The sequence below is a fragment of the Medicago sativa genome, chromosome 7 (assembly GCF_051527215.1).
Source record: "Medicago sativa cultivar Bolivia chromosome 7, Bolivia_mono, whole genome shotgun sequence".
NCBI lineage: Eukaryota > Viridiplantae > Streptophyta > Magnoliopsida > Fabales > Fabaceae > Medicago > Medicago sativa.
Window position 1 is genome coordinate 91759916 of NC_140755.1, and position 16354 is coordinate 91776269.

The 16354-nt window shown below is 35.8% G+C and overlaps 2 protein-coding genes across 2 annotated transcripts; both read left to right on the forward strand.

Moving 5' to 3' along the window:
* The first annotated feature begins 570 nt into the window (after positions 1-570).
* On the forward strand, positions 571-5523 carry LOC146910237 (glutathione gamma-glutamylcysteinyltransferase 1-like). Its single transcript, XM_085724261.1, has 7 exons — positions 571-883; positions 2245-2483; positions 2710-2873; positions 3240-3291; positions 3469-3696; positions 3785-4285; positions 5150-5523. The coding sequence occupies exons 1-7, from the start codon at positions 649-651 to the stop codon at positions 5234-5236; spliced, it is 1506 nt and encodes a 501-aa protein (XP_085580387.1). The 5' UTR covers positions 571-648; the 3' UTR covers positions 5237-5523.
* A 6459-nt stretch (positions 5524-11982) lies between these two features.
* Positions 11983-16281, forward strand: LOC146910238 (eukaryotic translation initiation factor 3 subunit C-like). The gene is made up of 3 exons (XM_085724262.1): positions 11983-12098; positions 12188-14020; positions 15104-16281. The coding sequence occupies exons 1-3, from the start codon at positions 12075-12077 to the stop codon at positions 16070-16072; spliced, it is 2826 nt and encodes a 941-aa protein (XP_085580388.1). The 5' UTR covers positions 11983-12074; the 3' UTR covers positions 16073-16281.
* The last annotated feature ends 73 nt before the right edge of the window (positions 16282-16354 follow it).

Consider the following 16354-nt stretch of genomic DNA (forward strand, 5'->3'; position numbering starts at 1 on the left):
ATACTTACTTTCTCTCCTTCTGTTTCAAATTGTATGTTGATTTGCAAGAAAATTTATCATAGATTACAGTCACTTTAGAATACCAATGAAATATTAATGTTATTTTTCTTATTATATCTTTGACTATTAATTACTTTCTTTTATTTTAATTCTTTAATTTATCTTTTCTATATCATTTATTAAGGATAATTTTATAAAACAACCCGTAATATTTTTTTTCTCTGCAAAATTAATTATACTTTTTAATACGTATGAAATACTTAAAGCATCATATATTATTTGAAACGGTATAGTTTATTTTTTTTCTTCGCATTCATTTCATGATAAACTTTATTGTACTATCCTTGGTGGTAACTCTGGTACCTAGTTATTTTAATTTGATAATTTTTTAACTTTTTAAAAAAAATTGAGAGTGAAAATGAATGTATATCATATTATTATGTGTTAATATTTATCGTGTCTTTTAACATAATTCAAAAAAATAAAATAAATAATATCTCTAAAGAAAATATCTTAAAAAAAAGTTTGACCCAAAAAGAAAGAAAAGAAGGGCGAGTATCTTCATCAGCCATCATTAGGGGAGTTTTGTGTTAGTTGTTGTAATTTCAGTTACAATTCGAAAAGCGAGTGAATCATAATAAGAATAGAATGGCGGCGATGGCGGGTTTGTATAGAAGGCTTCTTCCTTCACCCCCTTCCGTTGATTTTGCTTCTTCTCATGGCAAACAACTCTTTCTTGAAGGCATTCAAAACGGTACCATGGAAGGTTTTTATAGATTGGTCTCTTATTTCCAAACTCAATCCGAACCCGCTTTCTGTGGACTCGCTAGTCTCTCCATGGTTCTTAATGCTCTTGCCATTGATCCTGGCAGGAAATGGAAAGGTATGTATGTCTCCTTCCCTCGACAAAAATTGATGTATCTGGTTCAAATATTTAGGAACGACTGAATTCATTCACTTTTACCGGGACCTGGGACACACGTCGATAACACTGAATTCTGTCATTCTTTCAAGCCATTATCGATGTTGGTGTGTCGGTGTCCTTGTCGTGTCCGATGTCTTTGTCACGATTCACAACATGTTCTGTTTTGGTCTTATTTGAAATTATTAAATTCACTTATTTGATTGGGTAAAGAATGATATAACATTGTAAATAAAAGAGTTTTAATGAAGGCCTAGATTTTAATACGCCAAAACTTGGTATCCCCTTTGTATATGGGTATAGATTAAATCAAATGTATTCAAATATTTAGGAACGGATGGAGTACTATCTTTTCTGCATTTATTCTTACTTAGAGTTTAATGGTCAATGGATATGCAGGCAGTGTCCATGTACCTTATAAGTTGGATTAGTTAGGTCTAATATAAAAATTTAATATGGTATTAGATTGCTGTCTGCCCCTGCAACATTATTCACACACTAAAATCTAAACTCAATAGTGTATTGAGCTTGATTTGAATCTGTTGGAAATTCCGCCTTAATTGCTGTCCGGCCCTAGTTGCCTAAATTGCGACCTTTGGTTAGCCTTCATTGTAGCCTCCAACACCTTCATTGTGTTGGCTTTGATGGGGTGGATTTAGTCCCACATCGGATAGATAAGACTCTTGAGAAGAGTTTATAAAGTGGAGGCACTCCTCACCTTACAAGCCGGTTTTGTAAGGATGAGTTAGGCCCCAAATTTCAATAGAATCCATAATTATATTGTACAATAAAGATAAGTAGATACACATTTTGGACAAGCATCAGACCTTACAACTATGGCTCATCACCGAGACATATCACCCATGACTCGAGTAGACCAAGTCATATAAGTAGTATGCACATACGTACCATGCTCGAATAGAGGGAACAAAATATCACTCAACTCAAGTGCCCTAAGGGAATTATTTAAGGAATCCATAATAGGAATTATGGAAATTTGTCTCAGGCACCATGCTCGAATAGAGGGAACAAAATATCACTCTACTCAAGTGCCGTAAGGGAATTATTTAAGGAATCCATAATAGGAATTATGGAAATTTGTCTCAGAAATACAACTCAAGTCATTGTCAAAGTAATAATTACCTCATTTTTCTAACCAGAAGTTACTTTCTTTGGTTTAAACAATGCCCTTGAGGCACTTGTTAGCATTTTCCTTTTTATATTGCAGGCTTTTAAAATCTTTTGGTTTGCAAATTTATAACTAAGGATTGAATCCACTTTTGTTTGGCAATGTATTTGCCTTTTGGGCAATTCATCTGCAGGACCTTGGAGATGGTTTGATGAATCCATGTTGGACTGTTGCGAACCTTTAGAAATGGTCAAATCCAGAGGTATCTCATTTGGGAAACTTGTATGCTTGGCTCATTGTGCTGGAGCCAAAGTTGATGCCTTTCATGCAAGTCAGAGCAGCATTCATGATTTTCGTAAATATGTCCTCAAGTGTTCAACCTCTGACGACTGTCATGTAATCTCATCATACCACAGAGCTGCTCTCAAACAAGTATGTTGTGATTTGGTTATAGAACTTAATTTGACTTAAATAGAAAATACAGAATCTTTCTAGGTTTCACCATTCATTTTAAACACGCTGCATGCTAATTAGTTCAAGTAAAACTTCATTTTTTATTCTGCTTTTTCCCATAAATTTAATTTGGTAAATTATATTGTTGCATATATTTTGATTGTAGAAGAAATGCTGACAATGTTTACTTGATTATTCATGACAGACGGGAAATGGCCACTTTTCTCCTATTGGAGGCTATCATGCTGGAAAGGACATGGCATTAATTTTGGATGTTGCACGTTTTAAGTATCCTCCCCACTGGGTTCCACTTACACTCCTTTGGGAAGGCATGAATTATATTGATGAATCCACTGGACAATCTAGGGGGTAAACTTTCTTGTAAAAACTTCATGCGATTTTCCACTGTCCGTTTTTTTGACAAATATTTCACTGAGCTTGTAATCTTGTAAATTCTATTGTTAGAAATTTTACTTTCTTTGTGAGACATAATCACATAACTGTTAGAATGTCTGGATGGTTGAGATCAACAATTGCAAATCCTTTTTTCCCAAGGGTTGGTGCAAATGAACGTAGTGAATTATTTTTAAGAAAGATATTAGATATCCATTGATGGACCTGGGCAATTTAAGCAAACTTCATGATTTTTCTATTCATTTCATGGTTTAAACTTTAAACACTGGCTGATCATCCTTTTGTCAATTATATATGTGATTTTGCTAATTACCTCTCCAGGTTCATGCTTATATCAAGGCCACATAGGGAACCTGGCATGCTTTATACTTTGGTATTTTTCTTTCCTTTATTTAGCAAGTTTGAATTTAACACTTGTGGGTGTTACATCGTTTACAGCATGCTTGCGTTCTTTATTGTTAATGATGGTGTGGGATGAAGTATGCTTGTATCTTCTATAGTTTATGTAGGTGTGGGTTGGATATATCATATCCTTCTTCTGATCTTGCAGAGTTGCAAACATGAGAGTTGGAATAGTATTGCAAAATTCTTAATGGATGATGTCCCTTTTCTATTAAAATCAGAGGATGTGAAAGACATTCATAAGGTTCTTTCAGTTATATTCACATCATTGCCATCTAATTTTGAAGAATTCATCAAATGGGTTGCAGAGATCAGGAGGCGAGAGGATGGAGATTCAAGTTTAAGTGCAGAAGAGAAAACAAGGCTTGCTGTCAAGGTTTAATATATTTCATCTCAACTAGTTGTGGTTTATTCATTTTACTCTCCTTTGTCTAATCATGTGTTTAACTTTTTTGATTATGCAGGAAGAGGTATTGGGACAGGTGCAGGAAACAAGGCTTTTCAAACACGTGTCCTCTTTTCTGTCAAGCTCTTGTGGAAGACAGAAACTAACATCAGGTGAGGGAGACACCTTATCTGCCATTGCTGCAAGTGTTTGTTGCCAAGGAGCAGAAATTTTAGATGGAAAACTTAGCTCATCAGCAGCATATTGCTGTCCAGAAACTTGTACAAAATGTTGGAATGCTGAAGATGACAAATCAATAACAATGGTTAGTGGAACTGTGGTTAATGGTAACACTGAGCAAGGGGTTGATGTGCTGATTCCTTCATCATCTGGGAAATTATGTTGCACTTGCTCTAGCAAAAAGAACATTAGGATGCATCCAGCTAGCACTGATATTCTAACAGTGCTTATACTATCCTTACCATCTACGACATGGGATGGCATCACAGATGACCAGCTTTTGACGGAAATACATGACCTGGTTTCAACTGAAAATCTTTCTACTTTGCTTCAAGAAGAGGTAATTTTCTTTTTTTTTTTTTTTTTGGTTTAATTTTCCTTGGGACTAGAATCTTATACTGCATATAGGTGGTAATAATTGTTCCCATTATTTAATCTTTGACTCTCAGCAATGCGTCAAAACTTGTATATTATGTATGCACTATGCAGTGAAGTAGAAAATCCAAGAGTGGTTATTTTGACGGGTACTTACCAGATAGGGATCCTCTCCATTTCTCAAAGGAAATGGAGAGCTCTACTACTCATAGTTTTGGATTTTTAAAGAGACACATTTCTAAATGGTGACATATTTCGAATTTTATACATCCCAAAACCTTAGTAACGGAGTTCTCCATTTCTTTTGAGAAATTGGCGATCTCTACTCGTACTCAGTTTATGAATCGAAGAGTATTCCTTTGATGAATATATAGTGCTTCTTTAGGAAGGAATGCTCATTTGACTCAAGTTTGGGATACTTTCTGAAATAGTCAAAATCACAAATTGCATAAGAATAAGATGCCTAAATATTATTTATGGGTGAAAGATCATGAAATCCTAATCAAATAAGAAATCTTAGACATAGTATTTCCTTAAAAAACATTTTTCTAAAATTTCTAAAAACAACACAATTATGCCAAAATAATTTATTTTAGATAATACAAATTATAGAGGGTATTTGATTTTGGAAATGTTTGTAACATGACTAATGCAAATCCAACTCCTGAATTTTGTGCCTCAAATTGGCCTGTACAAGTTTTAGTACATTATTATTACAAACTGCTCAACACAAATGATTTATCCCCATGAATGGCAGCACTCTGATTTCTGCTACTGCCAAGTCTACTCCATCTTTTTCTTCAACTTACTGTAGAAATTTGCATTTCAGGTTCTGCACTTAAGACGTCAACTACATATTCTGAAGAGATGTCAAGAGGGTAAAGTAGATGAGGATCTTGGTGCTCCTTCCTCGTAGCAACTCTCACATATTTATATCATGTTTGAACTCACGTCCACAAGATTCCTCTGTGCAGCTAGTAAACTCTCCAAATTCTGCTTCTGCTTAAACTCACACTGTCGCCGCGGAAACACAAGTTCTCAAACACACGCTTAATTATCCATATCGAGGCTAAGTTTGTAATGTAAGCCAGGGTATTGATATTATAAATTTATGTTACAGAACCTGAAACACGTTCATTTTGATTTGTTTTATCACACATCAATGATTACCTATGCCGTGGGAATGAGGTTAATTTTTCCACACACCGATGAGAATGAGATGCTTCATAACAAATCTGTTTAGTACATAAATGATTTTTTCACCCATATTAACCAGTCATTTGCAGTCAAATGGCCCTGTTGAAGTAAGCAACTATTGTGTATTTCCTTCTCCTACATTGTTAGCCTTAGCCTACGCTTTTGGATGATAGTCCTCACTTCTATCTGTACCAGTGAACTTAAGAATAAGAACCACAACATTGTAACTCAGATTAGGAAGCATCCATCCATGTTGGAAAAATTGCGAAACAGTTGCACACATCTGTGACAATGATATCCTGATATTTCTCATGGAAGCGACCATCAAAACTTTCATGACTTGAAGCACAATCATCATTTAAACAAAAAAAACATCCAACTTGATCTCATCACAAGAAAGAACATTAGTTAGCTGAAAATTATGAGGAAACCATAGAAGGAACAACGTTAGAAATCATATCATTTTCTACACAATCATTACTAGAGGCATAAAGTGAATTGTAATAATCAAGCACATGTTGTGCACTGTGCTTTTTGTCTTTCTAATGAGTTAGTTGTCACCCCCATCGTATTTTATTATATGTAACTTAAAAAAAAAAAATATTACCAAATTGGTTCTTGTCTTTGTAAACTTATCTCAAATTAAGTCTATGACTGTTGATATTTTAAAATAGTCTTTGTCTTTGTGAATGTTTCTCAATGAAGTCCTCTCCTATGTGTCATGTGACAAATATAAAATAGAGACTTAATTCAGAAACGTTTGAAAGTAATTTGAAATATTAAGAGTCGGAGACTAATTTGAGAGTAACTTGCAGAGACAAGGGACAATTTGATGGTTTACTCGAAAAAAATAAACATTGATAACATTGTTGATTTTATTTAATTTTTTCGTAGACTTCATTCACGTTTCTTGTAGATTCACTCTATTGAAGATAATCTTATTTGAAATGTATCAGACATTAAATATAGGTACATCTTCAAGTCGAAATTTAAATTTTAGTTTTGATATCTTGTGCGTTGTGGAGTTTAGACCTTTCGCTAGACCAACTCCTTACAATCAAATAGTTGAATTTAATCATAATTTTAAGTTTTAATAAAAAATATACACTCCCTCCGTCCCAAATTTTATGTCGCTTTAGGAAAAAAGATTTGTCCAAATTATATGTCGCTTTACGATACCAATGCAACATTAATGTTACTTTTCCTATTATAACCTTAACTATTTATTACTCTGTTCTTTCAATTCTTTCATTTATGTTTCCCATATTATTTATTAAGGACAATTTTGTAAAACAACTCATAATATCTTTTTTCCACACAATCCACACAATATTAATTGCATTTCTTAATATGTGTGAAATGCGCAAAACGTCATACAATTTGGGACCAAGGGAGTAAAAAGGATACCAAGTTTGTGTAACAATTTTATTTCAGTTTCACTATTCGATGACACTCTTAATTTACAATTTCATCATTCTTTACGTAATCAAATAACTGAATTTAATCCTAATTTTAAATTTGAATCAAATTAAATCAATCCTTAAGTCAACATTTTTTTATTTGGTGATTATCCTTAAATTCAATTATTTAAGGTCTGACCACTGATTTTGATTGCTAATGACTTTTTTGACAAAACAAATGATATTCATTCATTCAAATTGATAGAGTACATGAGATACAAACACCGCTAAAAACGTAAAGGATGAATCTGTGAACAATCTCACAGCATTCAAGTTAATAGCATACAACGGCAAAATGCCTACAAATAATATGATAAAATCTAAGTTACTGAAATACCCATGCTTCCGAATCTGCAACTTTGACGCCCAAATCATTGGTTGAATTTGTAATTGACTGATGTCGATCTTTCAATAGGAACTAAACAAACACAACGACAAACGCGAAATCAAACGCCGCACAAGACGACGAAATCACAAAAAACACAAAATAAAAACTTGATATATGTGATAACCACTTGTTTAGATTGAAAGAAAAAGGGAAAAGGATGTATAATAAATGAACAAGACTAAGATTTTATCATTATCTAAAAATTCAAGTGGCACATAAATACATTTTTGAAATAAAAAGTAAAGAAGAAACCTACCAAGAGAAAAAATATGTCACTTTATAAAAAAAAAAAAAAATCATTAAGTTTCTAAGTATTGGTCAAAGTGACATATATTTAATTAGTGTTTTTCTTATATTGCGCTTTGATTTGGTTTTGTTCAAGTGATAAAATAAAAACCGCAAACCGAACCAAAATATGCGGTTGAGTAAAAAAATGATCCCAATACATTCAAAGATTTTGTTACGGTTTTGGTTTGGGTTGGTTCGGTTTGCGGTTTTTCTATTAGATTGTTTTCGTTTTGAACACCTAATTATTATATTAATAATGATTTTTTTTTTCTTTTTAGGAAATTTTTTTTTTTTTGAAGAGACTAAAATGAAATATATTAACACATCAATGGCCTTCCTAGCACAAGAAATGCCAAGGAAGAAACACCAAAGACCAAACAGAATACAACAATATTTACAAAACCAAAGTCAGCACCTCAAACCAACACAGGAAACAACAGAAAACTAGCCTATGCCTAGTAATACAAATGGACTAAGCCACCAACCATGATAGTTAAAAGGAAGATAAGCAAACTTCACCTTCAACCACTTGTAAGTTAACAACTTAATCCTATTCACTACCTGCATAATAGAGCTATTCTTATCATTAAAAATTCTGTTATTCCTTTCCTTCCATATTTCCCACATAGTTGCACACCAAATAACCTGTAAAATCAATTGTCTTGACTTGGAAGCACCGCCTAAGTGTCTGAATTGATCAAAATGACCTTTAACATCCGAAGGCATAACCGTGACTACACCAAGCCATTGAGAGATGAAATTCCAAACCGAGCCAAAAAGAGTACAATGTAAAAAAAGATGGTTTGAAGTTTCTACAAAACTACAACCGCCAACACAAGTTTGAGCCTCAAGGTCTAACACATTTCGCCTATGAAGATTATTCTTCGTCGGAAGCCGGTCACGAAACAGACGCCACAGAAAAAGCTCCACCTTCAAAGGAACATCCTTGTGCCAAAAAGAAGGCACAACATCCACATTATCATCATGAACCTGTTCCAATAGAAAGTTGTAGGCACTACGAACCGAATAAACTGAAGAAGAGTCCGCCTTCCACTTCCAAACATCCTTTGTATGAACCTGTAAAGAAACATTTTGAAGTAAAAGCCTAAGATCCCCTAACAACTCCTCTTCCCACGCAAACAACTTCCGCCTCCACCTCCTCACTTCTCCCTCTTCCTCCCAACCTAAAGCACGCATAGCCGCCACTGACTCCCCTTTCAGTAATGATAAATCATACAACCTCCTAAATCTATCCCGTAACGACAACTCTCCCTCCCAAACATCTGTCCAAAACATAGTATCTTTTCCATCACCCATCGATCGACTAATATTACTATGAAACCAACTCTCCGATCTCAAGGCAGAAATACTCTGCCACCAGCTATAACTATCCCGCCCTCCACTTTTCAAGTAACCACCCTCTAAACCAACCCTCGCCGCCAACACCCTAAACCACAAGCTATCTCTATCTACCAACACCACTTCCCTAATAACGCCAAATTAAATTCTTTTATTCTCCTTACCCCCAAACCACCAACCTCCTGACTCCGACAAATAGATTTCCAGTCAACCCAAAATATTTTCATGTGGTCTGCCCCCCCCCCCCCCCAAAAAAAATTATTTAAAATAGATTCAATAGAGGAAACAATACCTGACGGAGCCTTGAAAAAAGAAAGAGCATAAACAGGCAGGGACGGCAGGACAGACTTCAGTAATACCAAGCGACCACCCAAAGACAAGTGTTTCAAGTTCCAAACCGACAATCTAGAATGGATACGTTTGATGAAAGGCCCCCAAAAACTCAACCGACCAGCATTCCCACCAATAGGCAATCCAAGGTAAATAAAAGGAATAGAACCAACCTTGCAATTCAATACCGATGCCGCTTCAAACAACCACGACCTGTGAACATTAACCCCCACCAGAAGACTCTTTTAAAAATTCACCTTTAACCCAGAAAGATCCTCAAAGAGAATTAAAATAGCACGCAAAGCTCTAATATTGGTCCAAGATTTATCACACAAAATAAAGGTGTCATCTGCAAATTGAAGATGAGAAACCACCACCGACGCATGTCTATTTTTCAAAGAATCTTCTGGTGGGGGTTAATGTTCACAGGTCGTGGTTGTCTGAAGCGGCATCGGTATTGAATTGCAAGGTTGGTTCTATTCCTTTTATTTACCTTGGATTGCCTATTGGTGGGAATGCTTGTCGGTTGAGTTTTTGGGAGCCTTTCATCAAACGTATCCATTCTAGATTGTCGGTTTGGAACTCTAAACACTTGTCTTTGGGTGGTCGCTTGGTATTACTGAAGTTTGTCCTGTCGTCCCTGCCTGTTTATGCTCTTTCTTTTTTCAAGGCTCCGTCAGGTATTGTTTCCTCTCTTTTTAGGAAATCTTAGTACCGAACTTTGATGTATTTATTTATTCAAAAAAAAACTTCGATGTATTTATATTTTTATATGATAGTATTTATAATTTATATTTTTTGTGGGTACAATGATGTATTTATGTATTATTTTAATAACCGATATATAATATGGTTATAGTAGATTTATGTGAATATTATTATGTAACTATTTTACATGAAAAGAAAAAAAGATCATTATTTTGCATTACGGTAAACATTTGACCGTAATATAACATATGCTCCTTTCGTTCTAAATTATATATCATACACTTTTGACCAGTGCGTCGCACGAGTTTTCTCGATTATAATAGAGGCCAATAAATAATCTTTAACCCATAAAGTCATTGATATTGTAGAAAATATTTTCTTAAAAAAAAAGGTAAGAGGATAGGAATGAAATTGGTGTGCAATGCATTTTTTAGATGAAATTTGTTAGGTTAAATAATTGCAAACCTAATAAAGCAAATGAGCGGGAAAAAATTAGGTTAAGTTGCTGCAGACGCAACAAAATTAATAAATAAGGATTTATATTTTTTTTGGTACAATGATGTATTTATGTATTATTTTAATAACCGATATATAATATAGTTATAGTAGATTTATGTGAATATTATTATGTAACTATTTTACATGAAAAGAAAAAAAGATCATTATTTTGCATTACGGTAAACATTTGACTGTAATATAACATATGCTCCTTTCGTTCTAAATTATATATCATACATTTTTGACCCGTGCGTCGCACGAGTTTTCTCGATTATAATAGAGACCAATAAGTAATCTTTAACCCATAAAGTCATTGATATGGTAGAAAATATTTTCTTCAAAAAAAAAAAGGTAAGAGGATAGGAATGAAATTGGCGTGCAATGCATTTTTTAGATGAAATTTGTTAGGTTAAATAATTGCAAACCTAATAAAGCAAATGAGCGGGAAAAAAATTAGGTTAAGTTGCTGCAGACGTAACAAAATTGATAAATAAGGATTAACAATTTTACATAGATTAAGAAATATATTCAATTTTGTATAGAAAAGAGTAATTGTAGTTTTATTAAACTGCTTATTGCTATGCATAGATCATTTAATTTAATTAAATATTTTTTATAGAACAATTTAATTAAATATTAGAATAGTGGGAAGAATTTTAAAATAAAGGGTTAAATATTAGGGATGGCAAAGCTGGCCGGCCCGTCCCATTTAGGTCCGCCCCTCTAAGCCCGCTAAAAACGAGTCAAATTTTGTGACCGAGTCCAAAATCTCACCCCGCCCCGTTTAGTGGCGGACTTGCGAGTTGACGGGCCGACCCGCCAAACAAAAAACTTTTTTATTTTTTTTATTTTTACAACTTTATTGTTAAAAAAAACTATGTTATTTTTATCGTAAAAAAATATAAAAGAATAGGTAGCAAGTAAATTCGTGAAAAACAAGATAATTATCAAATTGTCGAATTCAACATCATAATTAATAGCAAAATAAGGCAAATGCGCAACATAAAACAAATCATAAAATAAATCCAACAACCAAATTATAAAATAAGCCTCAAAATAAATAAACTCAACAACCAAGATAGATCCAAAAGCATAAAATAAGTTTCAAAATAAATCCAAAAAGATAAAATAAGACTCAAAATAACAGATTAAAACACGGGTTAAGCGGGCCGCCCCGCCCCGTGCCCGTCCCGTTTCCAACGAGTTAAGCGAGCCGCCCCGCCCGCCTCGTATTTTAACGAGACGAGACGAACCAACTATAAAAAGCGAGTTCAAAATTTCGACTCAGCCCATCAAAAATAGCGGGCCAAACGGGCCGGCCCGGCGGGTCAAACCCGTTTTGCCACCCCTATTAAATATCATAATAAAAAGGTTAAATATAAAGTGCCCTTACAAGTGCTCTATAAAGGGCCCACTGAATCGAATAGGAGCGCTGCAGTTTCTTCTTCTTCCTCTTCTCTTCATCGGAATACGATCGCGCAAAACAAAACAAAACCCTAAATTCTCATAACAACCAAACCAAAACAATGGCTTCGAAATTCTGGACCCAGGTATTATGCTATGCTAACTTATCTATTCTTGTTTTAATTGCTTTGCACCGTCTCTCTCTGTGTTTATTCAATTTATTTATTATTGTTAGGGTAATAGCGATACTGACGATGACGAACCCACTGATAATGATGAACCTAGCGATACTGAACCCGTTGATGAACAACCCAAGAACAATACAACCAATAGTAACAGATACTATGCTTATGTCACTACACCTGAAAGCGACGATGATGATGGCCAAAAGCGTGTTGTTAAGTCTGCTAAAGATAAGCGTTTTGATGAGATGGCTTCCACTGTTGATCAGATCAAGAATGCTATCAAGATCAATGACTGGGTCAGCTTGCAAGAGAGCTTCGACAAGATTAACAAACAGCTTGACAAAGTTATGCGGGTTATCGACTCCCAAAAGATCCCTAATCTCTACATCAAGGCTCTTGTAATGCTTGAAGATTTCCTCGCTCAGGCTTCTGCTAATAAGGATGCCAAAAAGAAGATGAGTCCCACCAATGCCAAAGCCTTCAACTCTATGAAGCAGAAATTGAAGAAGAACAATAAGCAATACGAGGACTTTATTATCAAATGCAGGGAGAGTCCCGAGACTGAGGAGGAAAAGGATGAAGACGACGAGGACTCTGACCAATATGGGTCCGATGATGATGATGAGATCATTGAACCTGATCAGCTTAGGAAGCCGGAGCCCGTATCGGATTCTGAAACTTCTGAACTTGGTAATGACAGGCCTGGTGATGATGATGGCGATGCTCCATGGGATCAAAAGCTTAGCAAGAAAGACAGGCTTTTGGAGAAAATGTTCATGAAAAAGCCTAGTGAGATCACATGGGACACTGTTAACAAGAAGTTCAAAGAGATTCTGGAAGCCAGGGGAAGGAAGGGAACTGGAAGGTTTGAACAGGTTGAGCAGCTTACCTTCCTAACAAAAGTTGCTAAAACACCTGCTCAGAAGCTGCAAATTCTTTTCAGCGTGGTTTCTGCTCAGTTTGATGTTAATCCAGGCCTCAGTGGCCATATGCCCATAAATGTGTGGAAAAAGTGCGTGCAGAATATGCTGGTCATTCTTGATATTCTCGTGCAGCACCCAAATATAAAGGTTGATGATTCTGTGGAACTAGATGAAAATGAAACTAAGAAAGGGGATGACTATGACGGACCCATTCATGTCTGGGGTAACTTAGTTGCTTTCTTAGAAAAAATAGATGCCGAGTTTTTCAAGAGCTTGCAGTGCATTGATCCCCACACACGTGAATATGTTGAGAGACTCAGGGATGAGCCTCTGTTTGTTGTTCTTGCACAGAATGTCCAGGAATATCTTGAAAGCATTGGAGATTTCAAAGCTTCTTCCAAGGTGGCCTTGAAAAGGGTTGAACTCATTTACTACAAACCACATGAGGTTTATGAAGCAACGAGAAAATTGGCTGAGATGACGGTAGATGGAGATACTGGAGAGGAGGTGAGTGAGGAGTCAAAAGGTTTTGAGGATACAAGATTCACCGCTCCATTTGTTGTTACCCCAGAGCTTGTTGCACGGAAACCCACCTTCCCAGAGAATAGCAGGACCTTAATGGATGTGTTGGTATCACTAATATACAAATACGGAGATGAGCGCACTAAAGCACGCGCAATGCTTTGTGATATATATCACCATGCTCTTCTAGATGAGTTTGCAGTTGCCCGTGATCTGTTGCTTATGAGTCATTTGCAAGAAAATGTTCACCACATGGACATTTCAACACAGATACTTTTTAACAGGGCTATGTCACAGTTAGGTCTATGTGCTTTTCGTGTTGGGCTGGTTTCTGAAGCACATGGCTGTTTGTCTGAACTTTATTCTGGTGGACGGGTAAAAGAACTGCTTGCCCAAGGAGTTTCACAGAACCGTTATCATGAAAAGACTCCAGAACAGGTACTCAATCCCAACTTTTTTCAAATGGATGTTCAATAGCATGGCTTTATTACTGTACTTATTGTGGTCAAGTTCATATAGGTTTACAATATATATGAAATATATATGATATGTTGTTACGTAATATAATTTTGATAGATCCAAAGTGACTGCTCTAAAGAAATCCCTGTTTGATTTTTCATAGAAATAATTTAAAATCAACTGTGCTCTGGATTGCAGTTTAGGTGCTTTATTTATCTTTACATTCATATTGACTGGGATTAATCAATTTTGAGGTATAATATTATCGGCGGCATATTGCTCTGTTCTCTGTTGCTGAATTTCAGTTGAATCGTGATATTCAATTGAATCACATATCTTTTGTTTTCTGCTTCTTAGTTTGTTATTATTTATTTTAAACTTTATCTTGTTACAGAAGTTGCAAATTTCTTGGCATCTATTCACAATTTTTTAAAATTATTATACAACGGTTGTACATATGGAAAACACTAGGGGTCTGTCTTGTTTACGAAGATTGTGTTAGAGGCTCCCTATCGTATAAACCATAGTAAGCAAAGGAAAAAGGATTATATTAAACTGATAAAGTATGAAAGGAAGCATGAGTTTTCTTACCCCTCTTAACTCAAGATTTTCAAATTACCTTTGGTAGTTCAGTTTGGCTAACAAACAAAGTGTGCCTGAATTTGATAGTAACTGAAATAGATGAGGAAACTTTTGTGAGAATTATTGATAACCTTGAAGTGAAATCAGACTATGCCGTTTTTTTTTTTAATTTCTTAAAAAACTTCTGTCCATTCTATTAGATATCACTTTCATCTATTCCACTTGTTTGACATAACTGAAAGTTTTCTATCTCGGTAGGTTCGAACCCCAAGTTTTTGGACTAGGATTTTTTATGATGTTGTGAAACTAAAACAATGAAGACTCATACTTTATATTGGAATGCATTTTTTTGTTTTTGGAAATCCTAATTGGCAACTTTTGTCATCTTTCCATCCACTGAGTCAGTTTCTTGTAGCTGCCTTGGAAATGTGAGAGATTTATGTTTAACATACAGTGAACTCTTTTTTAACTATCTTTCAGGAAAGGTTGGAAAGAAGACGGCAGATGCCATATCATATGCATATAAATCTTGAGCTCCTGGAATCAGTGCATCTTACATCTGCTATGCTGCTGGAAGTTCCCAACATGGCAGCCAATGTTCATGATGCTAAGCGTAAGATCATCAGTAAGAATTTCCGCCGCTTACTTGAGGTCAGTGAGAAACAAACATTCACCGGTCCTCCTGAAACTGTCAGGGATCATGTTATGGCTGCCACAAGGGTTCTTATTAATGGAGATTTCCAGAAGGCCTTTGACATTATTGCATCTCTTGAGGTGTGGAAATTTGTGAAAAATCGTGACACCGTTCTAAAAATGCTGAAGGACAAAATCAAGGAGGAGGGGCTTAGGACATACCTATTCACCTTCTCTTCATCATATGATTCTTTGAGTGTGGATCAGCTCACAAATTTTTTCGATCTCTCTCTTCCTCGTGTTCATAGTATTGTCAGTAGGATGATGATCAATGAGGAGCTTCATGCAAGCTGGGATCAGCCAACTGGGTGCATTATTTTCAGAAATGTTGAACTCTCAAGGGTGCAGGCTTTGGCATTCCAGTTGACTGAGAAATTATCTATCCTTGCAGAGAGTAATGAAAGAGCTACAGAAGCAAGGTTAGGCGGCGGTGGGTTGGATCTGCCTCCAAGACGGAGAGATGGGCAGGATTATGCCGCTGCAGCTGCTGGCGGTGGTAGTGGAATGTCTTCAGGTGGCAGGTGGCAAGACTTGTCCTATTCTCAAACAAGGCAAGGCAGTGGACGTACAGGATACGGTGGAGGAAGAGCATTATCGTTCAGTCAAGCAGGTGGGAGTGGCGGCTATTCTAGAGGACGGGGAATGGGTGGAGGCGGCTATCAGAATTCAGGGAGGACTCAAGGGGGTTCAACATTGAGGGGACCCCACGTAGATACTTCTACCCGCATGGTTAGCCTTAGGGGAGTTCGTGCTTGACATTGCATTTACTTAGTACTACAACTTTCTGTTTTTCCTTTTCTTTTACCAGTTTATCATTATGCCCTTAATCTAGATTCTGGATTTCAGATGAAATTTCTTTGGGATTTTTGTTTCAATTTCATCCCTCCTCGCCCAGCTCCCAATGTTTGTTCTGATTTATGGCTACGATAAATAAATCAACGAATGCTAATTTAACTTCTAGTTAATTTTTTTTCTTGAGGGGAACTTCGTGTTAGTTTGTTGTGTGGTTTTTGCATATATGTATGCACCGTAAGCCAG